Raw genomic sequence first — 22,925 nt, 5'->3', positions numbered from 1 at the left:
ATTCATTTAGCACACATTATGAGATGGGAAATGTATTCTTTTTCTACCATAAAGTACATATGCATTTTGGTATAGTTCGGCATGTACTATAATATCTCATAACAGTATATTTCAGGCCACTGACTGTTTAGTGTTATTGCTTATAACGGCATATAAATAAAACCATGTATATGGATTCGGCTTTTATCTACAACAAAATTACAGCCATGGCATTTCTGATAAATCAATCTCGTGTTTCAATGTTCAATTACATGTTTTACTAAGACAGCATACAACAGTGAGGTAGCTCTGCTTATTACAATTATTGTTCAGCATTTACATAATATAAAAAACATAGCACGGGGAGCACAGCTTCATAATATAGTTTGTTAACAACTGCAGTATTCACCTTTCAAATAATCTAATGCAATAAATGGGAGAGTGATCTGTGTATAAGTTAAGAGGCCGAGAGGGGGAGACAAAGATGCTGATGTACAATGGAAACCTGATGAGAGAAGGAAATAATAAGGATGGAGCTTTTTCAGTATCTGTGGGATTAGCAAGTTTCAAAAACATCAGAAAACTAGAAATATTACCCTTCTTTCCACCAATCACAAGTAATCCATTACTCTGTCTGCTAGTGCTTCTCTTCAAGAAAGTCTTCCAATCACACTCCCATGTTCACGTCTAGTAATAGGCCACAGTTCTTTTTCTTTGTTTCGTGTGCCATTTCTCACAATTAATGAATATTTTAATGAGAGTCCTACCAAAAACTTATTCCAAAAATGCAGATGTTTACGTTGTAAAAATACAGCTTAACCCATGGGAATAATCATACAAATGACCAGAACGACACATGTGCTCTCAGTGCTTTGTTATATGAGTTACATTTCTTTTGAGCAATATATCTTGATGGCACTTAGAAAATGAAGGGCTCTGTCTAGAATCAAAGTTCAAATGGAATGGTAAATAAAACTAAAGCATAACTGTAATAGCACATATAGCATATTTCCTGTGAAGGTTCCATCTCCTCTTGAAGGACTCCATAATGCACTGATGTACTAGCTTTGCCTCACACTCAAAATACTCTGCTTGGTTTTCAATATTTTATGTGTTCCAGCAAGCCTGCACCAAAGTTCTGCAGCCTTTCATCTCAGAGGCTTTAAGCAGATGTGCAGAAACGAACAGTCATATACAGTTTATATAAAATCATCCAAATGTTGCTTCATTTCATGCAAGCTTGTGAAATATCACAGCTGAAGAAGCACAACATTAGCTATTCTGAGCAATCAAATTTGTATGATGACTGACTCACTACAACTTTTGCTGTTAATTTTCATGCACACTTGTGAAATCTCCATATAAGGAAATAACAGCATTGGCAATTACTAACATGTAAAAAAGGGTTCAATGCTTTTATTGGCCTGTTCCTACCAAATTTAGTAAGAACAAAAAGATTATTTTTTCCAAAAATTTCCAGAAGTCACAGCAGAGGTGGACCGTTTAGAATGAGCTAGAAGAACCAGCTCTAATGTTGTTCACAAGAACAACTGCAAGATGGATATGCAACTAATTATATATGACACTAAATCCCTGCCCCACTATACTAGTATGAGACAATATATGCAGATGTCTATTGCAAGGCTCTATATTGCTGATGCATCTATAAGTAATGTAGTTGACATAAACTGATTTCTAAACTGTGAAAATGTATGACATATTAGCCTCTACTAGCCTGTATTTTGTAATATTACTAATGCATGCTCTAATATCAATTGAGATGTGATGCCACTGAGAGTTTCTTAAGCCACTGTTGGATTGGGTTTGAGTAGAGATTGGGTTTCAGAACCACAGATAACTGCTTCAGATGAAGCAGCCTGCATACACATCTACATGTACATCCAATCAACAGACACAAGGCAGATCCAAGTCTAGCACACTACATTGATGTGTACACGTGGCTGCAAACTCAAAGGATTTTTTGCAATATCTTAATACATGTAAAATATTCAGAATCAGCTAGGAGAGTGAAAAAAAAAAACTCAGGCCAATAATATCCAATGAAGACAAGTCCATGTACTATTAAACACTGTTAGTGCCAGATGTGAGCTACAGCAGTGCAAAGTCAGACCTCCTGCAAGAGCCTGAGAATAGGATGAAGTCATTTTACAATGTAAGCAATAAAAACAAAAATAAAGAATACTATTTTATGGATACAGTCACTTACAGTAACAAAATGGTGTCCCCACTACATACTTCACAAACTAAATTAAGAGTGTGGGAGAATGTGTCCAGTTCAAAATATCAAAAAGAGTTTCTGAAAGGAGAACAAAAAGCTAGCCTTGGATTCCAAATTATATTACAGCTTAAAGAAATCAGCCCATGGCTATCAGCTTTACCAACTGGGAGTGGAAACATGCTTGTGCAAGCATGTTAATACAAACAGTAATTTTCTTCTAAACTACAGCTTCATAATGAAGTTACATCTCCCCATGTGCACTCCTGCCTGTACCAAACTTCAGACAGGACTAGACTGAAATACATTGTCTGTAACCTGTATGTGCTATACACCTGCAAACAATGTGCATTTATGTGATGATGATATGATGTAACATGATGACACATCCACGTTTGTACAAAATACAGTTGTTCATAAGATCATAAAACAAACCTAACTTTCAGAATTTTACTCAGAAAGCTCCACTATTAGAAGCACTGGGCATTCTGAGCACATCTAATGAAGGCAAAACTTTTAGAAAGTTATTAATCAAACTGCAAACTCCTACATGTATTACCCAGGTGTGCCAACATTACATAAGAACACTTAAAGCGGTTGCATAAGCAAGCACCCAGGCAGGCAGAGAGATGTGTTAGTCATGTCTGAATGAACAGTGCTCCCTGGTGACATACAGGGTGCTTCACTCTCATTTGAAGTGGCATTTGAGAGTCCATAAAGAACTTTAACTTTTCCACCATCCCCCAGTTAGGTCATCTAGAGCTACAAACATAAGCTGTTGAAGAAACATTATGCAACAGACCAAAATACAGAATGTGGTTACAGTGTAATTACTGTATGATGATCAGAAATTCTAATATAATGGTGTTAAAGTATTTTTAATCACAAACAGGGACTCTGCACTCTTTTATTAATACCCACTGTCAAAACAAAACCTTGTAACACATTTCTTTTTAGATTTTTTCTTTTTTATTATTATTATTACTTTATTTTTTTTTTATTTGGACAGCAGCTGTAATGTACATTTAATAAAAATGGACAGGTAAAATGAACCAAAACGACTTGATTTCATAACATGTCATTAAATGTCTTCACATTTACTTACTGAGTAAATGTATCCAACTCCAATATAGGCCTCTGACTACAAGGGGCCTTGAGGAACTTCAATATGCAGTCACTACCCTGCCAACACGTGCCAAATAATAAATGTTCCTAACATAAAAAATGTAGTAAAATACGCAACTGCACACGGAGAATTAAAATTTGTACACTTACATTGATTTTTCATCAAACAAGAGCTAAGTAAATAAATGTAAGTTATTTTCAGGTTTAGTTTTTTGTTCTTTTGTAATTGTCATAACATGTGTGATGATAGCGGGGGCTTTATATATTCCATGGAACCTCACCGGACTGTCAGCTCTCCATAAATAACATTCATGAGTTTAAAGAAATCTCACTTCTGGAAAAGCGCAAACATCTTGAGGATACAAGGCTTTGTTAGGACTGTGATGAAATATAAAATGGCCATACACAGCATATGTATACAGCGTATTGTATTGTGTTATTCATTGCTTTTTAGCATTTTCTTACTCTCCCAGTCTCCCTTTCTTTCCAAAAAATGCATACTTATATATTCTTGACGCTAATCCTCAATTGGTCTCCCGATCCTTTGTGAGACATAAATAAACCTCTCTCCCTATATCCCCATCCCCCTTTTCTTCCCCCACTCTTTAGTGTTCTATTTCAGCACCGTCACCAGCTCAAGCACTCCTCTCTCTCTCTCTCTCTCTCTCTCCTGCAGCACATCCCTCCATCCCCCACATAAACACACTCAGTTCTCTGTACCCAACTCATGCATGCCCTATCAGTCCAGAAATTTCCAGCCAGACCTGAAAACACACAGCTGCACACACTATACTATGTTAAGTGAACATAAACAATGCCACATACAGTTGCAGCAAAGAAGATGTCAGGGTGCTCAGGCAATCAATAAAACAGGATAAACAAAAACCCATCACCATCTTATCCATATCCTTGTGGTAAACATGTAAACATAAATACAATAAATAAATGCCAATGTACATTTTTTCTATGAGATATGAATTATTCAGCTGTTTATTTTGTGTTTTATGCTGTTGTTCTACAATTCACAAGCAGAGCTAACTGAATATTTACATGCACACAAGTGAGCATGTGTGAGACAAACAGAACAGGTAGGCTACAGCAACTGTAACAATGGCAACAAACAATGAGCTCATCAAGACCCTCCTCCTTTCTCTAATCACTCACATGCTCTCAGGACGCTCCTGAGTCAGACAGGGGACCTGTCCTTGCTCGGCCGACTCCACTGCGCCCATTCTCCGCCGTATTTACCTCCACCTGCTCCCTTCCTCCCTCCTCCACCTCCTCCTGCTCCTCCACCTCCCGTCTCCTCCGGACAGTAGTCGGCGCAGGTGGAGCGGAGGATGAGGATTGTGGCTGATATCGCTATAACAAAGTGAAGCAGGATAGGATGGCATCAGGGGCTTCTAAGGCGCCCTCTTTTACTCCTCAGCATCTGCCTCCTCTTAGTCCAATGCTCGTTGATCCTTTCTTCTAAGAATGTGAGATTGTTCTGTTCTCTATGTCTCTTTCCTTCACTAGATCGCAAACCCTGCCACTACATGGCAGAGGGAGGGGGCTAAGTCTTGTCCGTATCCGTGACAACAGCAGAACCTCCAAGATCAGGGAGGTGGAACGGTGTGTGGAGGTACTGAAAAAAGACAGAGGGAATATAGCGAGAGAGGGAGAGAGAGAGGAGGGAGTTTGTGGATGATGATGCTTCTAGGACCGCCTCTCTTCGAATAGCTACTCCATTCAAGGCTGGATATCTTCCTCTTTAATTCTTTCAATTCTCTCTCTCTCTCTCCCTTTATCTTTCTCTACCCCTTTTTCTCTCCTCCCTCTGTGTCTCTCGAGACTGATTGAGTATAAACAGACAAACAGCTTTCCCGTGTCTCTCCGAGATCTGATGCCATATCTGCTCATAGGACGCAAACAATAGGGCGCCCCTCACTGAGCTGTGTGACACATCCCCCACTCCAAATGAGGCAGACAATTACACCTGACATTTAGCATTTACCCCGTCTCATTCTTGTTTTCACTCTCTTTCTTTGGTCAGAATCTTTTTTTCATGGCTGTGTGAGCTGCAAAGAGACTGTGTGGGACTTGCACACAATGGAAAACCTCCAGCAGGCTCCCAAAGCTAAAGGAGTTTAACAATAGACTCTGAGAAAGATCCCTCATTCTGTGTCTGTGTTTAGTTTATTTACAAAGCCTGACCTTCTTTCACATTCTCTTTGTCTTAATCTAATACAGGAACGCTAATACCACTTTAGCTGGTTCTATAGCTAAATCACCCATGACAAAATAAGCACAGTTAAAACAAATATCAATACACTCTGAAGGCAACATCAATTACAGACAAAGTTCCCAGTAGCACATCAATAAATTATCAATATACAAAAATATGTAAAACAGCAAAATGACTTTCTATCGTTTCAGGGGCTCCAGATTCTTTACACATAAAAGACTCCACAGACTCCATCAGAAAAGGAAGAGGGAGAGCTAGCATGTTGCTCTGATAACAGCCATCGCCAAATTAATTTTGTCATTCCCAGGGGAACCACAGGAGACAGGATTTATTGCAGATCTTATTAACTCACACTCACACCAAACAGATTTTTCAAAAACCGGTTCTGGAAATTAAACAGCAGCAAGTAAGAATATAGAGGTAAAAGGGAAACAGGAACAGGAATTATGAGTGTAAAGAAGGACACTGTATATCTTCCTACAGGGCAGACACAGCAGCTCTCACAGGTCCAATCCATATTGATTTACAATGTGAAGTAGTGGTGGCTGTGGGAAACTGGGACAAGGATGGAGGGGGTCTGAAACATGAGGATTATAAATCTATTGTTCTGCTGGAAAAAAAACAGAGCAAAGACCTTTAGACACAAACTCAGCTCTACCTATTCCTTGTTAGGGCTGAGAAGTCTTTGCTAGCCCTGGTGAAGAGGGCATTGTTGATTAATTTTTTAGTTACAATCAGGAAATAAACCTGATAAATCTTAAAAATATGAAAAAGAGTACTCACTAACTACTGGCTACTGAAATTTTAGACTTCAAAATGGATGCTACAGGTTCAGATGTTATATGCAGTTCAGTTCAAATAAGTCTCCCTTATTTTAGGCAATAACTTCATACTAACTCAGGTACAATCTCAGGAAATCAAGAAATGAAATTTACAGTGCTGTGTGCAAAGAAATTTTAAAACTGTGTATCTGTCAGGAAGCCAGTACTGAAACACTAAACAGACAAGGAAGAATAAGGAAAGAAAAAACTCTGCTAATCAAACAAAGCAGCTGCTGATGTTCTTGCCCACCCCTGGAGTCTCAGAACCAGACTGAATGTGTTTTGGATTACATGATTTAAAAAAAGTAGAACATGCAACCAACATCTAGGCCAACATCTAGGGTTTGTAAAAAAAAATAGCCAGAGATTTATCTGAAAAGAAATCCGAAATGAATCTAAAAAAACAGAAATGAAATCAGTGTTAAAGGCACATTTAAATACTGAAAGAAAAACTGAGGTTATGTTTAGCTGCTGTTATATTAATTCGTCAGTGTTTTGTTTTTAGTTGTTATTATCTGTATTTTTCTGTAAAATATATTTTCAAGATTTTTTTTTCAAGGTGTTGAGATAGGGGGTGACATGGATGGTGGCCCAACAGGTAGTGTTGCTGTCAAACATCTCCAGGGTCCTGGGGTGGTGGGTTTGATCCATGCTCCCAATGACTGTATGTGAGGAGTTTGGTGTGTTCTCCCTGTGTCCGCGTGGGTTTCCTCCGGGTGCTCCGGTTTCCTCCCATAGTCCAAAAACACACGTTGGTTGGAGTATTGGCGACTCAAAAGTGTCCCTAGGTGTGAGTGTGTGAGTGAATGTGTGTCACCCTCTGAAGGACTGCCGCCCCCTCCGAGGTGTGTTCCCACCTTGCGCCCAGCGATTCAGAATCACTGGCTCCGGACCCAACGCAACCCTGAACTGGATAAGCAGTTACAGACGATGAAAGAATAAAAGAAGAAAGGAAGGAATGAATATTCAGATAGGTCATTGAGAGGAATAATTTAAAGGCTGTTTTGACCAGAAATTGAATAAACAGAGGTTTGTTGATATTATCTCAGTACTGTACATTTTTTATTGAACTGTCTCTTTAAGGCTATATGCAGGTGATGTTTCTACCCAGCAATTCCTCTGGGATTTAGAATGAACTATGCCAGATTATGTGGCACTGACTCTCCCCTGCTGTTTCTCTTCCTTTTCCAATAACAACCATACCAACTTAGAGGAATAGATGAGGACACTAAATCAGGGGAATATGCAATAAAATGTACAGCAATAAGGCTTCACTTCTTAGAGCCATCTCTTGTATTTTATGCTTATGCAAGTCCATTAGTATCTGCACTATAAGGGTGTAAATACTAACGAGACCAGCTTAGGTAATGATAATTAGATAAATGCTGCACTGGCAAAACAGTGAAGATAAAGCTACAGGGATGGGCTGGAAATATAGGCCCTGAAACAATAAAAGGAGCCTACTGTGGCCACTGGGCAACAGGGAGAAATAGGGAACTTTCACATGTGTTGTAACTGCAGCCTTCGTTCAGACAGGAAATAGAGCAATGAAATTTTCAAGCAATGCAGTCAACGAAAGATATGACCGAGGCAGGTTTCTCTGAAAGATTTATAAACCTTGGCTTACAAAATGTAGGGCAGGTCAGGGGCTGGGCTCTATATTACTATAACAAAAATATGGTTATATCACAGTAGAGGGAAGCAAGAACCCCAGATTAAATGTAAACCAAATACGATTCGAGTATCTACGGGAGAACCACACTCATCAGTTTCTGGTAAGGGACTCCATGGGTCAATAATATGGGTTGATATATAGTATAAATGACCTATTAACTCTTCTTGTTTGGTGCACAAGTGCCATGGACGCCACAGAGAAATATGACTCAGACTGTTTCAATGTTTTAACAGAAACCATATGGTTTTAAATAGAGCAAATTCCATGCAACATTTTAAAAGTGTGATGGTCAGGTCCATTGGCTGTGTAATCACAACAATGTAATAAAAATACTGAAAGTATTTTGACTGTCAGAATATTTGTCATATAATTTATGAAATGCTAAATATAATCTCATTCTTTACCTTTTAATGCTCCAGAAAATACAAAAACTAAATGTGGAAATTATACAATTTTATAAATTATAAATATTTCCAAATTATTGTAGTGTTTTCTTGATATTTGCTGTGTTCAAAATAAGGCTGTGTTCATTTTTTTATTTTTAAAATTTGCCCAAAATTTATCAACTCATTTCCTTGGTTTGCAATCATAACTGCTATAACATGTTAACCTGCCAGATATCTGTCTAATTATTATGCACCAAAAAATTGTGTTCTCATTGTTTTTGTATGAGAGCAGGATGAGTTAGCATTTTATAGATGTTGGAACAAGCTGCAGAGCAGAATTAGTATGAGGGAGAGGTGGATGCCCTTGGGGTGCCACTAGGATTCAGCAGACAGATGGGCATGCTTTTCTCCTACCTCATTCTCCTAATGGACCATTTATGCAGAGATGGATGCATTAGACGTTCTGCGCATCACATTTTATCGGGCTGAATGATGGATTGAGGACAGTTTGCAAAATCCCACAAGGCAAATATCTACCTGAGACTAAGTGGCAGTTTTTCATATTACATTATAACTGCTTACTTAAATTCATAGAAGGTGCCAGTTCAAACACTTAGTTTAACCAGTCATCAAATTATTAAACCAGTTTTGAAATATGAATTCGCCTGGTTTACCTTTTTATTATGATTCTGGGGTTTTTTGTATGTGTGTGTGTCATGAAGGTGGAGACAATTTCTACATATAACACATCTAACTAGTACCACTGAATACAGATATCTTTGTTTATAATTTCACAAACATTGTGAAATTATCTGTACTCTGTACAATTATGGACATAATAGGGAAATGATTTAAAGCATTTCATAAGCATTCTCAGTTCAGACTCTCTCATAGTGAACCTCAAAAAAATCAAACGAGGATTTCTTGCTCAGTTGATTTATTTCCTATCTGCACTTCCTGTTTATTTACTGCAGTGGGCAGCAGTGTGTAAACGCAGGCAGAGAGACGCTGATGGCAGAGGCACACTCGCCCCCTACCACTAGAAAAGAGAACTGCATGCTAATTCACAGTGTGTCAACGTGGCTGAGTCATCCTCTCCTTTGTGAAAACAAAGCGGCACTACTGAAACGAGTGAGATCATAGCTCAGATATACTTCAGATATACCCAGCACAGGGAAATGGTTCGACTGTAAAACAAAAGAATCATGAGCAACAGGCACAGTCGACATAATAAGGAGTAAACTATTTGAATCTGTTTTAATAAATGTTGGTATATAATACGGCGTATATAAGTATTTATAAATAAATAATTAAATATTCAATAATAAAAGCTATGGCATGTGTAAATTTCTAATGAAGTTTGCTTTAGAATAATCCACTTGCATAATGAATCTGAAAGTCAAAGAGACATGAGTGAAAAATATTTTCTGATGTTTTCAGAGCGGGAGTTGACCAAATATGGATATGGACGGTTGACCAAGGACCCGTGAATACTATGCAAACCATCTTTGAGAAAGCAGAGAAATCAAGTTCAACATTTGTATGTGATTAGAAAAGAATCATAGGTGTTTTCTATCCATCTTTCCACTGTTAAAAACAACACAACACCAGAGGTCTGAAAAGATGTGCAGCTGTCAAGGTCCCATTACTGAGAAAAGGAATATTTGCTACGAAAAAGCTCTCAGAAAAAAATACAACCCAAAGAGGAAAGCTTGAGGGAACGTTTAAGACCTTCTTTGTACTCTTGAAGCAAATGTAATTCTTTCTTTTTCTATACTGTGCAAACAAATTAATAAATATGTTTAGTAAACTTTTGAAGTGGGGAGAAATATTTCTGTATATATCTAAATCTCCTAAAAAGAACAGAAGCTGCAATAAGGCAGATGATAATTAAGAGATAAAATATGGGGGGGGGGGGATTAAATGGAAAGATTGGTTCCTGGCATCAGTTTATCTCCAGAGTTCTCTGAAGTCTGTATATATCTTGTGAAATTCATAATGTGCATGAGAAATTCTCAGGCACAGCAGCAGCCCGTTAATCTCTCTGTCAGATGTAATGCTGTGTGCTGTCAATTTTATGAGAATGACTAACATCAGCACGCTGAGGAAGCAGTCAGGAGCTCAGCATGCTGCACTAAGACTTCAGGGCCTTCAGTCAAATCTGCCATTATTACTCATATGCAAGGAAAATCTATATTGCACAGCTGGAAATGAAAGATGTCTCACTCTTACTAGTAATGTGCCTGTGACTCGGAGAGAAAACAGCTGTGGTACCTATTAAAGTGCAGGAATTGTTAATGTAGCCAGCAGAGAACCCTGACTCAGCACTTTTCTTCATTATTTGCAATGAAAGAACATGAGTTTTTGAGATTTGGTTCAAAAAATGTTCTTGTTAAATTTCTCGAAACACCCTTTACATCCCAATAGCAATCAGTAAATCATGTTCTCACATTCTCACATAAATAAAAGGATTCATTTTCTAAAAAAAAAAAAAAATCCTCTCCAATCATTTCATTTGGACAAAATAAAATGCCAAACAAAGAAAGGAATGGAGGTAGAGAAGGCTTCCAATGAAAAGAGCCTGGATAAAGTCAGAAGACAAACCAGGGTGAACATTTGTGTAGCTCCACGAGAGATGATCTTCCATGAGACATGAGAATGGTGTTTGAAATGGAGACACTGCACAGTTCTCTCTGTATAAATTAGCAAGCTGTGGTATTCCTGTGTTTTACAGATGTGGCTTTGGAATTGGAACTGGCTTACACTTAACGGTTTCTACAAAATCACTTACTCCAGTTTAAGCATTTAGAAAATGTTGTATACCATCATTCAAAGATCACAGTTCAAATGTTGGGATCACTATTTTCAAATCAACACATTAATGTCACAAAAATGAACTGTCCTATAATTTTGTTACTGCTCATTTATTTCATGGTGCGTCAATTCAAATAAAACCATAACTAAGATATCATGAAATACTTGATAGTTTAAAATTAAACTTTTAGAAAGACAGTCCATAAAAGGCAGTGGAACAGCGTACCTGGCTGGAGGACCGTGGTGCTGGTCGTGTTGGAGCTGAGGGAGGAGACTTGCAGTAGGAGGGGCCTGAAGCAGGTCAGAGGGAGGAGCAGGTTCAGATTTAAGGTCAGGCTCGGGTTCAGGCTTACACTCAGGTTCAGGCTCAAGTTTTGATTCAGGTTCAGGCTTAGGCTCGCTTTCAGACACAGGCTTGGGCTCTGGCTTAACTTCGGGGTCAGGCTCACATTCGAGGTGAGGCTTAACCTCTGCCTCAGGCTCAGGCTCACGTTTGGCCTCAGGTTCAAGCTCAGGTACAAGCTCAAGCTCAGAGGGATCTCTCTCTGGGGGTGTGGGAGGTGGGGTGGGGAACTCAGCACTATCCTGGAGTAGATGAGCAGGGGGAGCGGGAGGAAAAGGTTGTTCCTCTGGAGGTGGAGGGAAAGGTTGGTCCTCTGGGGGTGGGGGTAAGGGATGATCCTCTGGGGGTGGGGGGAAAATAGGGACAATCTCACTTCCTTCAGCTGCTTCTGTCTCCCAGAATCTGTACAACACATACACAGAGGGGTAAGGTGGGGGGACTTTACTACATAAGACATAGTTTACTTTAAAACCATGATCATTATGTAATACAAGTGAAAGGCTACAATTTAATACAAGCATGCAATAATAAGGAAGGGAGCTTGCTTTATTTTTAGAAAAGTTACTAAAAAAATAGCTTAATAGCCCAAACAGTTTACAGCACAAATATAGACATTAACATAGTCTTACTGTATCTATGCAAAACAATAGGAAATACCACTACTTTGGTCATCCATCATGATTGGCAGTGGTCAAAGCAAGCAAGCATACACCCAGCTGGGTGTTATCAGAGAAGAGCCCTAATCGCACAGACGGCCCTCCAGCTGCTCATGGTAGGGGCCCTCCTCCTGTCGGATGCTAAAAATATACCTCACTCACTGTAGCAAGCCTCCACGGCTCCACACTCCCTCAGCAACTGCGCATAGCACAGCACCAGCACGTTAGACATCCTGTAATCAACACTGGACAACCCTATCCACCCACCTCAACTTTTTCATTTCAGGAAATATTTTACTCAACTGTCAAGCAGTTCATGATTTACTTTAAAATAAATTACGAGCTACAACAACAAAAAATTATCTTATTAACAAAGATCAAGTACTAGTGCTCACTGTATATGGCATGGCCACATACACACTCACACACACATGTACTCTCTCACACTCTAATCACTAGGGAGCAGCTGTATCCTGAGAAATGGGCATAAAGCCCCAGACAGTGTATTTAATAGCAAACAGACTGCAATAAATAAAGTTAGCTGAGTGAGCCAGCATTCTTGGAGCTATAAAAATAACAACAATGCAACTGCTGTGTTCTGCAGCCACTGCCACAGGTCTTTTCAAAATCCTCCATTAGCAAAGACTATTAGAGTGACTGGAGGTTATCAGTTAATGACCGTGTGGTTGGGTTTAAGTGCCATAGTACAAGTTTTACTGATTCACTTTATACTGGTGCACGTGTCTGACAGGGTCTACTGACGAAAAACTGTTTATGGAAATAGAGATACTACTTCTGGTTTCTAAAGCAGCTTTGTAGCTGAGAGTATGTAGTATATTTTCAGTCCAAATAGTGCACAGGTGATTCCTATACAGTTACCATAGCAACAACTGCTCAGTGTCTTTTACACACCCAATCTGCTTTCTTTGTCAGCCTCATATTTCTCCTTTGGATAGTAATAAAATATATCCACAATACTGGCTTTCCTCAAGCTTTCAGGTGCTGCAGTCTCTGAGATTACAAAGCTCAGCCAGGCATTTTTAGGAGTAAAAAAATGTTTTTCTGCCAAGCAAGTTTTACTGTCATCAAATTTTCAAACCTAAACTTTACTACTACTATAACTTCAGTGTTTCGTTGCTGCAGAAAGACTAAGATGTTTTATTTACTTGTCACCTTCAACTCTAGTGCTATATTGTCAGTTTTGAAAAAGGAATATACATATTACTTAAGACATTTGTCACTTAATTTGTGTGAACTTTCCTGATGAATGGACAAATAGAAAAGTTCCTTTATCCTCAACAATATATAATTTTGATTAATACTAATATTATTCAAAAATGTGGAAAAAAACTGTAATTAGAAGATTAAAAAGTACCTGTTCTGAAATGCTCCTTTGATACATAAAGGCTACATTCATGTGAAATGGGTAATGAGCTTTTTGGCAAGAATTAACTGAAAACTATTGTCCACAATCAGTAGAATGTTGTCTGTTATTGTGACTGTGCATAGATCCACTTGGAGCCATCCGGCATGAGTTTATATTAGGCAGTGAGAGCAGAACAGATAAATAGACGCAAATGCAAATGCCTTAGCCTCACAGCTAGCTTTCCTTTCTGCACAGAGAGAGCCATGTAACTGTCTGTAAAAAGGTACTAAATGTACTAAATAGAGTTATACATAATAATCAGATATCTGAAACTAGAAATGAGAGAGTGAGGCATAAAGAGAAAAAGAGTAGCTCGGGAAGTGAGATTTGCAGATCGGCACTTAATCATGCTCCAACACATTATCTCCCTCCCACTTTCCTTAACATACAGTACCTCCCACCTTCCATCTGTTGAGGTCAGGACATGCAGGCTGTAATTAACAGTACTTAGCAAATACTCAAGCCAATGCTCAGAAATACTAAATCATCATCAAGAGAAATGATTTACACTTCAATAACAGCAGAATCAGCTCATAAACTTACCAAGCGAAGAGTCCACCACACAAGTGTGTGCAAAGTACAGCATGCACAGGGTTCCCTAGAGCCACTGCACTCAAAATACCTCAGACAGCCACTTCACTGGCCTTTTCTCTCTCTTTCTCTATGATAGACTTGGACTCATTCACTCAAGGAAGAGTATGCTTCAGCACTATGCCTTTTGTTCTAGACTGACAGGCTTCTCGGAATGACCTCATGTGAGGGTGTTGGCCCAAATAGCAAACACATATGTATGGCTTTGCGCACACACACATACACACACACACACACACACACACGCAGTCTGAATTCCTTGTGGTTAAATTCTGAGAGAACCAAATAGAATCTAACAGCTACAGTATAGACAGCATCTGTTAAAGCGTGTCTGACACCCCCAGCACACAACACCAGTAAATACCAATGTGAGCTAATAAGCAAACACTCATGCACAGAGAGATAAAACATGTAAAATAAGCAAGAATGCCTGTCTGTCTCTATCACTCCAGCTCCTGTCTGTCTCTCCCAGTTAAGTGCTAGGTAAAAAGCTATGACTGACAAACAGCAAGTGCTTCATTTGCATAAGTTGTGGTTATTTTGTAGCCAATTGGACATAGACTGAACCATGAGGCAAAGTTCAAGATGGAGTTGAGAAATGTGAACCTAATATTTGAAGGCAAAATATTAAACCACACAACAGGAAAATGCTTAGCAAGACCTAGCAAAACTACACTAATATTAGGCCACTAGTATAATATACATATTACAAAAAAAGCAACACACTCAACGAGGGATGTACAGTAATATCGGTTATATTGACATTGACAGATATTTGTTTAAAAAGTCTAAACCTCGCACAGATGTTTAAAAGTGACTGCTTTTTTGAACTGACATTTTAAGATAATGGTATTATACTCATTCATTATGTTTAGAGGAATATAGGGTATTCTGTTGAAAAGTGTACATCTAATTTATTTCACTGCTTATGGAACACTCTAACAACCTTTTGATATTTCTGTAATGTTAATAAAATATCTACTCCCGGTTTTTACATTTTATACACAAACATGCACCCACATGTGCTATCAGTGCATTTGTAAACATCAACAAAATCAGTTCAGTAAAATCCAGTAACCTCAGCATAAACGTTCTTTATATTCCCCTGTGTATTCACAACGGTAACAATTAATAGACGATCACTTGCTACATATATTATTTTACCTTACCTCTTTACATCCCATTAGAGTGTGAACTGCCAAGTGACTGACTCACTCTTCACAAACGATGTCATCTCCTGAAACCTTGCATAAACCACTACTACTACACCCTGCGGTCTGAATGATCTTTAACCAAGTAGAGTGTGTTTCTCTCAGCAGAGCCTCGTGTGTAGCCTACAGATGTTTGTTAGGGCTTAGGAGACAGATATTATTTTAATCCGATCACTTCCGTGATTTAAACTCAAGCCATCTGGAGCTTTAGCCCAGCCCTGAAACAGTCTTAGCCGAAGATTACAAATTCTAACAGGCAAATCTTATCAGAATGTCAACACCAAAAAGGCAACATTAGTTCTTCAGCATCTTTTATCCTTTTAAAGCCAGTTTCTGAAAATGACCGCCTGCACTATTATGAAAGAGTGTGGCACTACCACATGTGACAGTGTATTAGTACACAACTTTTACCTGCTCTCTGGTGGCTCCTCTGGTTGTTGATTTGATTTGATTTGATTTGATTTGATTTGATTTGATTCCTCTGGTTGTTCCCTCAGTGGGGGAGTGCTCTCTGCAGTAGGTGTCTGGAACTCAGCTTCAGCTTGAGGGGAGTCAAGGGTCTCAAATGGTCTAGGGAGAAAGAGCAAGTGTGGAAAGCCGATCAAGAAATGATGAATGTCACAACACAAAGATCCTATCAGTAATTGTTTACAGGCTGTAAGAGTGTGTGCTACATTTGTGGGTGTGTATATGAATGGGCTCTTTCTTGCCCTAAAGGTCATGAGTTGATGTCACTGCTGAGGTCATCTTCAATGGATAATGGGCTGTAGTAGTGCTTGCACTTGTCTCCATTTTCACTCAAGAGTTCATGTGTATTAATCCTCAACAATAAAATATATGGTGTTAAATCTTTGATGTGTACATATCCACACTTACTCAACATTAAAACAAGAAACTTAAATGACACATTACATAGTGAGGTTTCAACACCAAATGCTAACAACAAAATTACATATTGGTTGCTCTGTATATCGTGATTGTTGGGGCAAAATTTAATATCTCCAGAATATTCTAATTTCAAGAGAAAAAAGCTACTAACTAATCTTGTAAAATAATTTAATTAAACAATTAATTTCTACTGGCTCCAGCATTATCCAGCAATGTTTTTAAATATTGTAAAAATATATTTAAAATATATTCAAATTCAAGGTTTTATGACCTTGAAACATATATAACGTAAACTTTCTCAGACAAAGACAGTTCTCAGTTCCCAAAACTGCAGTACCTGTCCACTCCAGGTCCTTGAGGGATCTCAGCCTTACTCTCCTGTGGAGTCTGAGAGATGGTCACTGCCTCTTGCATTGCTCTGAGCCAGTCTGAACTCTCACTTGAGGATTGGGTTCCTGATTTCACTGTCTCTGGATTAATCTTCATTACAGAAGTAACAAGTGGACCTGGACTTTCTGAAGTGTCTTTGCTTTGTGATACGCTAGTATTTGGACTAAGGTAACTTGCGTCACCTTTTGAAACGTGTTTGCTGTCTTTTTTACTTTCAGCCACCTCTCCGTGTGGACTACCTGTTGGGTCATATTTTTTTTCACTTTCTGCTTCAGACATTCCTGAGGCATTTTCACGCAGAATTTGAATGAAGGTCTTGGTAGCCTCTGCACAGGGCTCTGTGCTAGCTGTGAGTAACGTCTGTCCTGCAGGCGGGTTTGTCACCATGGAGACAGCAGTGGAATCAAGGAATAATGATGATTCAGGAACAGAGTGTTGCTTCTGCTCAGACTGTAACTCGCCAGCAGCACCTGATGCTGACAGATTTGCACCGCCACTCGCTGTTTTAACTGTAGGAGGCATTGGGTTCTCTTCTTTGTATTCAGGTGACTTGCCCTCATTTCCTTTCTCCCTATCATTAAGATCAGGCTCTAAGAACATGGTCTCTGCCTTTTCACACATCCCTGTGAATTTCTTGTCCTCTGCTGTCTCATTCCCACCTCTAACCTCAATGCACCCAACTATCTTATCCACCCTGCTCTCCTGTGTTAATATTGTTGCTTTGTCCTGATTTTTGTCCTCGTCTTCAGCCATGGAACATGTTTTGGGTTTCAGTAACTCAGTGTTGTTTTTCTTATCATTAACTGGATCCTGCCACTCTGTGTTCTGTGAAAGACTGGGGTCCACAGAGACTGTCTGGTAATGTTGCTCTGCCTCCAAAGCCATGGCCTCAGTTTGAGCGGTTAGACTCGATGATGTAGCTGGGAGCACCACTGGGTAAGACTGAGCTTTACTGATCACCTCTGCATTAAGTGTGTTTTGAGAGGCCTGATCCACATTGTCACATTCTGCTTTCTCAAGTAGCACAGGAACCAGCAAGGGAGAGGCCATATCACTCAGATTAGTGAGATTGGATGGTACTGCAGGGAGGTCCACCGGGTCTGACTGAGCTATATTTGTCTTTTCTAAATTGTCCATATCCAGAGAGGCTTCATTCACATTCTCACTCTCTATTTTCTCTTGGAGCACAGGAACCATCAAAGAAGAGACAATATCAGGGGTATGCTGAGGAGAAAGCTGAACAGTGTGTTCTGCCTCCTGTGGCTTAAACAAACTTTCAGGAGTTCCTGGAACAGGTGCCAATACAATGTTAGTCTGACCAGTGCATACCTCAGTACACATGCTGTTGCCATGGATAGCCACATCAAAAGATTCATCATCATTTTTGTGTGAGCTGCTGGAATTCTCAAAAAGCATGGGTGAATCACTTACAGGCAGTTCTGCTTTTTTATTAGGGTCAGTCATGGTGCCCTCCACAGTCTCAGATTTATTTGCTTTGACCTCTGAATCACTAGAACAAGGTGGAGGTTGCCTCTCACTCTGTGATGCTGTGATGACAGTCCCTGGAAATTCTCCAAGTTCAGGTTTAACACCAGCATTTTCAGAAGGTGCTGCTGCTGAAATGCCTGATGATCGACCCCCTGGATTTTCTATCTCTGCCATCTGTTCTATTTTGTTGGTGGTGTTTTCTCCAGATGACGTGCTTGCACTTACAAGAAATACACTTCCAAAGGCTGCTAGTTCGGTTGCTTGTTCTTTTTCACTTTGCTTTCTCTCATAACACTTTTCCCCCTCAGTCATTTCGATTTCATCACCTCCTACCACTTTGAGAGTATCCAGGATTTCTAAACCACGACAGGAGTTCTCCGCTCCTGTTCTACATTCTAAAATCCCCTTGGCCTCCTCTTCAGAACTACGAGGGCTAATCTTGGCTTCTTCTTGACAAACAATTTCATGCTTCTCTAAACCTTCACATAACAGTTTTTCTGTGGCATCCATAAAGCTCGGTTGCTGTTGAAGTTCTGGAGGATGAGAGTTTATATTCAGAACAAGTGTCGAATCAAATTCACTCACTGCTTTCTGATCTTTTCTGTGGTCCTTCTCACAGCATGACTCCTGCTGCACTGGTAGAGCCTCAGACAGTTTCTGATCCACGGATGGGTGAGTGCCCTCAATCAATGACTTACCGCAGCTCTGGTCTTCCTTTAGAAGCTCCAAAGAGACTAAACCAGGTTCAGACAGCACCTCAACCTTAATAGTTTCTCCTGAAATTGTTTCATCTTTGTTTTGTTCTTCTTCTGTGTCTTTGTTTTCTTGTGCTTCTTCCTCCTGGTTCACATTCATTAATTCTGGGTTCTCAAGTGTGTGTTCTTTCTCTGCTTCTTCCTTATCTTTTCTACAGCTCTCATGTTGCTTTTCTAAAAGGTTTATTTTCTCTTTTTCAAGCTCTTCAGCTATTTCCTCCTTCTGTGCCCCTTGGTTCACAAATGACTTCTCAACACAATCACTTTTATTAGAGGAGTCATTAGATGTTACTGTACTAGATGGTTTCATATCAGTTGGACACTGTGCAATTTCTTTTTGGAGTAAAATCTGTTCAGAATGTTCTTGCTCTTGTTCTTGTCTTGCTGTATTTCCAGCTGCAACAACCATGTCATCTTTAACAAAGTTACATGTATTCTTTGTAGATGTAGGTGTCTGGCTAAGATCTGTGTCAGAGGCATTCTGTGCTGCCATAGTGAAGATACATTTAAAAGAATCAACCCCACAGCCTTCTGTGTCTGTTAAGGAGTCCTGTTTAGCGCTGGCAGCCTTTGAGGACCGAGTGTCAGTCTTGATATCTACTGATTCTGAGCTGGCACATTCAGAGGAATGGTTGGACATAATCATGGTTGACATCTTCAGCTCAGTGCTACTGGATTCACAATTTGGATCGTATTGCTCATATAATTTGTTTTCATCACAGAGATATGAACTGTGAAACAGATCTGTATTTTCAGCACTTTGCTCAGTTCCTTGTCCTGAAAAACTAGCATTTGTTCCCTCTGTAGGTGTAATGACTAAATCTCTTCCAGTGGATGGTCTTATGGCATCCATAACAGATTTACCTTGTCCTGCATCTTTACATAAAATAAAATCTTTCCTCTCCTTTGCATCATTATGGCTGCTTTCTCCTGTTAAATCACTATCTTCCATTTTTTGATCATTTAGAGCTAACGGGGCCTCTTGCATGGAAGAAGCATGAACAGTTGTCATTGTCAAGACATCCGTAGGAACGGAGACATCAAATTTCCTAATTTCTTCCTTTCCTTCCGCAGTCTCAGAAACGTCTTTGGGTTTTTCAACAATATCAGTTTTTAACATCTCAGCTCTCATTCCTGTTTTAACATCACTTCCATTGTTCAGAGTGCTGGTGTTATTATGGTCAGAGGTGCACTGCACTTCCTCTACAGTGACGGAAACATCACAGTCATTAATGAACTCCCAGTGACTCAGCATAGGGCCTGGAGGCCTGAACACAATAGGCACTTTAGGATCACTTTGAACACCGGGCATGGAAAGCATTCCTTCCACTGTACCAGGCACATCCTTAGCAGGGTGAGTAGGGTCATTTGTACTCACAACATCAACAGCAATTTCAGTGACTGGTTTATCCTCATGACCTGAGTCTGTCTGATATCGCAGCTCATCAGTGTGTTCATCAGGTTTGGTTTGTGAATACCCCTCAGACTTGACAGGAGGCTGTTCAGGAACTGATATATGGTCCTGCTCCGAGATACATGTAATGTTAGTTAAGTGACACTGGAGCATGTTCTCTGTTTCTGATCCCGCAGCAGGAGATGGCTTAGACAAAGATAGGCGGTTCAACTCAGACTTGACAGAGGGTTCTTCGCTAACACCTCCCAGTGGATCTGCCTCTGGCCTTGACTCCTGCTTTGTGCTGCCATTCAGTGAGAATGTTTCTTCTGTTTTGGCTGCCGCAGTCACATCACATTCCACTGACTTAGCATCCTTTCCATCCACTCTTTCTTTTGTGGGGACCACTCTATCTCTTTCAGACACAATTAGGTCAGCTCCCTGGCACACCCCAGTGGAGAAAAGTCTTTTGTCATCGTTGTCTGCTTGTAAAGTGGTGTCCTGCAATACAATAATTTTTTCATTAGTAGGTTCCACTGCAAGTGTAGCCTCTGAGCTGTTCTGAGTGATGGCTCCAGTTTCATCATTTGCTTTGTTCTCTTCTTCATCTACCTCAGAAATATCCAGATTTATGCTCACCCCAATGTTCCCTGTAACAATCTCCCGATCAATAATACTCACATTTGTGACTGAGGGTGGTAAAAGTGTTTCTTCCGCATCCTGTACATTGATAGTATTGATTGTGTTCTCTGCTCGATTGTCTTCTTTATTTTCATTATGTTTTTGGACATTTTCACTCACAGATGTGTCCGGCTCTGTCCCCTGAGGTTCACTGGCCCGCTCACATGTAGTCGGAGGTGTCTGCTGGGGAGCTTCTGCTTTGCTGATGCTTAAAAACCCCTGGAAGCTGAAGCTGGTCTCACTTACCGGGTGCCGCAGATTTTCGTGAACTGTCAGTGGAGGCAGAGAAGCAAACCCAGTCACTTTGTTGGGTAAAGTAGCACACTTCGCTTCCCCTGAAATGCCCATATTCCCTTTGGTATATGGAACCTTCTTCATGTTGCTTGCAGTGGTGTCCCTCATGTCCAACTGAGATGTAGATGAAAATTGATCTTTATTCCTCTGACACGTTCCTTCCTCTGTATCTGTATTGACCTGTTGTGTGCCACTGCCTGGAGTTTCGGTCCTCAGAATACTCTGCACCTGTTGACAGCCCCCAAGTACTGCAGAATCTCTACCATCTGCAGAGGCTGCTGGAAGCTGTGATAAATCATTGCCTGGTGGACTGCTTTCCCATGGACTCAAACTTACTTTCAGATGAGCCGTCTCCTCGGCCTGCGTCTTTTTCTCTGTTTCTTTGTAGTTTAAGACAGATACGGCAGAAGAGAGGTTTACAGAGCTGCAGGCTTCTGTTCCACTGCTGGTCAGAGAGGGTAAGGCTGTTTCAGCTCTGCCTGTTGTGACGGAAGTGACGAGCTCACCTCTTTGCTGCGTTGCTACCAATGACACTGCGTTGTCATGGAGTGGATGCGTGCCGGTCTCTGTCAATGACAGCCCTTTGGTATGGGCTGCCTGCTGTGTGAATAAAGTCTGTGCTCCTCCCAGTTCTTTTCCTCTCCCCTCCTCTTCACTCCCCTCTGTCCCTCCCTCTCCCTTTCTCTCTAGTGACTCACAGCTCTTTCCCTTCCAGTCACGTCTGTCGTGTAGCCCTGCTGGAGAAGCAGTGATCACAGTCCTGTCCTCAGCCCTCACTGAGCCTGGCTCTCTCTCCGCAGTTGCAGAGAGAGTGTGTGTCTCCGGGGAGCCATCAACTGGCGGACCACCTCCCGTCTTTTCATCCTCCTCAGAGTTGTGTGGCATTTTGCTGCAACCCTCCTCAAATGAGGCTTCTACTTCCTTGGCTTCCTCTGCAGGTGAGCTGTTTGTCTCTGAAGGCAGTAATAAATTAAGGTTCTTTCCTGTCGCAATAATTTCACCCTCTTTTCCCTCAGAACTCAGAGATTTGTCTGCTTCCTCTATTTCAGTGGCTCCTACTAAAATGTGTTTTGCCAATTCCTTCACCGTTGCTGCAGTGCTCTGAAACGCATCACCAGTTTCTTTCTTTCTCACTCCCTCAAATTCTATCATTTCTGGAATCGTGGGTGTTGTCAGTGGCAACGAGGAACCAGCGTCCGATATTGAAGCCTCTTCGAGGGCACTCTCCTCCTCCTCCTCCTCCTTCCTCCTCCTCTCTTCAGCACCAGCACTGCTCAGAGTGTGTGTGTTCCCCCGCAGCACCGTATGTGTGCCAGCTTCACTGCCTAGACAAAATGCATTCTCCTGCTCCAGTGGACATGCGTCTAAACTGCAACTAATTTCATGTGCATGTTCAGGGCTGGCTTTAGCATATCCAAAATCAATCACAGTGGTATCGGCAGATGCCTCAGGCACATGCTTCTCATCGTCAGCCCCTCCTATTGAATGGCTGTGGTGTGTGGTTTCATGTACTGATATTGACTTCCAGGTTTCAACTGTCTGACTG

The 22,925-nt window shown here is 40.4% G+C and overlaps 1 protein-coding gene across 10 annotated transcripts in view; it reads right to left on the bottom strand.

Moving 5' to 3' along the window:
* The window catches only part of tacc2 (transforming, acidic coiled-coil containing protein 2), a 72,406-nt gene that overhangs the window by 26,797 nt on the left and 22,684 nt on the right, over positions 1-22,925 (bottom strand). For 9 of the 10 annotated variants that reach the window (XM_066678674.1, XM_066678667.1, XM_066678666.1 and 6 more), the window contains exons 3-5: positions 15,981-16,060; positions 15,902-15,929; positions 11,490-12,008 (exon numbers count right to left, since the gene is read on the bottom strand). In XM_066678674.1, the coding sequence (XP_066534771.1) occupies positions 11,490-12,008; positions 15,902-15,929; positions 15,981-16,060 (627 nt within the window). Of the gene's footprint in view, positions 1-11,489; positions 12,009-15,901; positions 15,930-15,980; positions 16,061-16,715; positions 16,986-22,925 lie in introns of those variants that run through there. The other variant, XM_066678675.1, reaches the window with a different exon arrangement.

Source organism: Hoplias malabaricus, chromosome 8, assembly GCF_029633855.1.
Source record: "Hoplias malabaricus isolate fHopMal1 chromosome 8, fHopMal1.hap1, whole genome shotgun sequence".
In the NCBI taxonomy this organism is placed as follows: Eukaryota; Metazoa; Chordata; class Actinopteri; order Characiformes; family Erythrinidae; genus Hoplias; species Hoplias malabaricus.
This window is presented reverse-complemented; position numbering and strand designations above follow the sequence as displayed.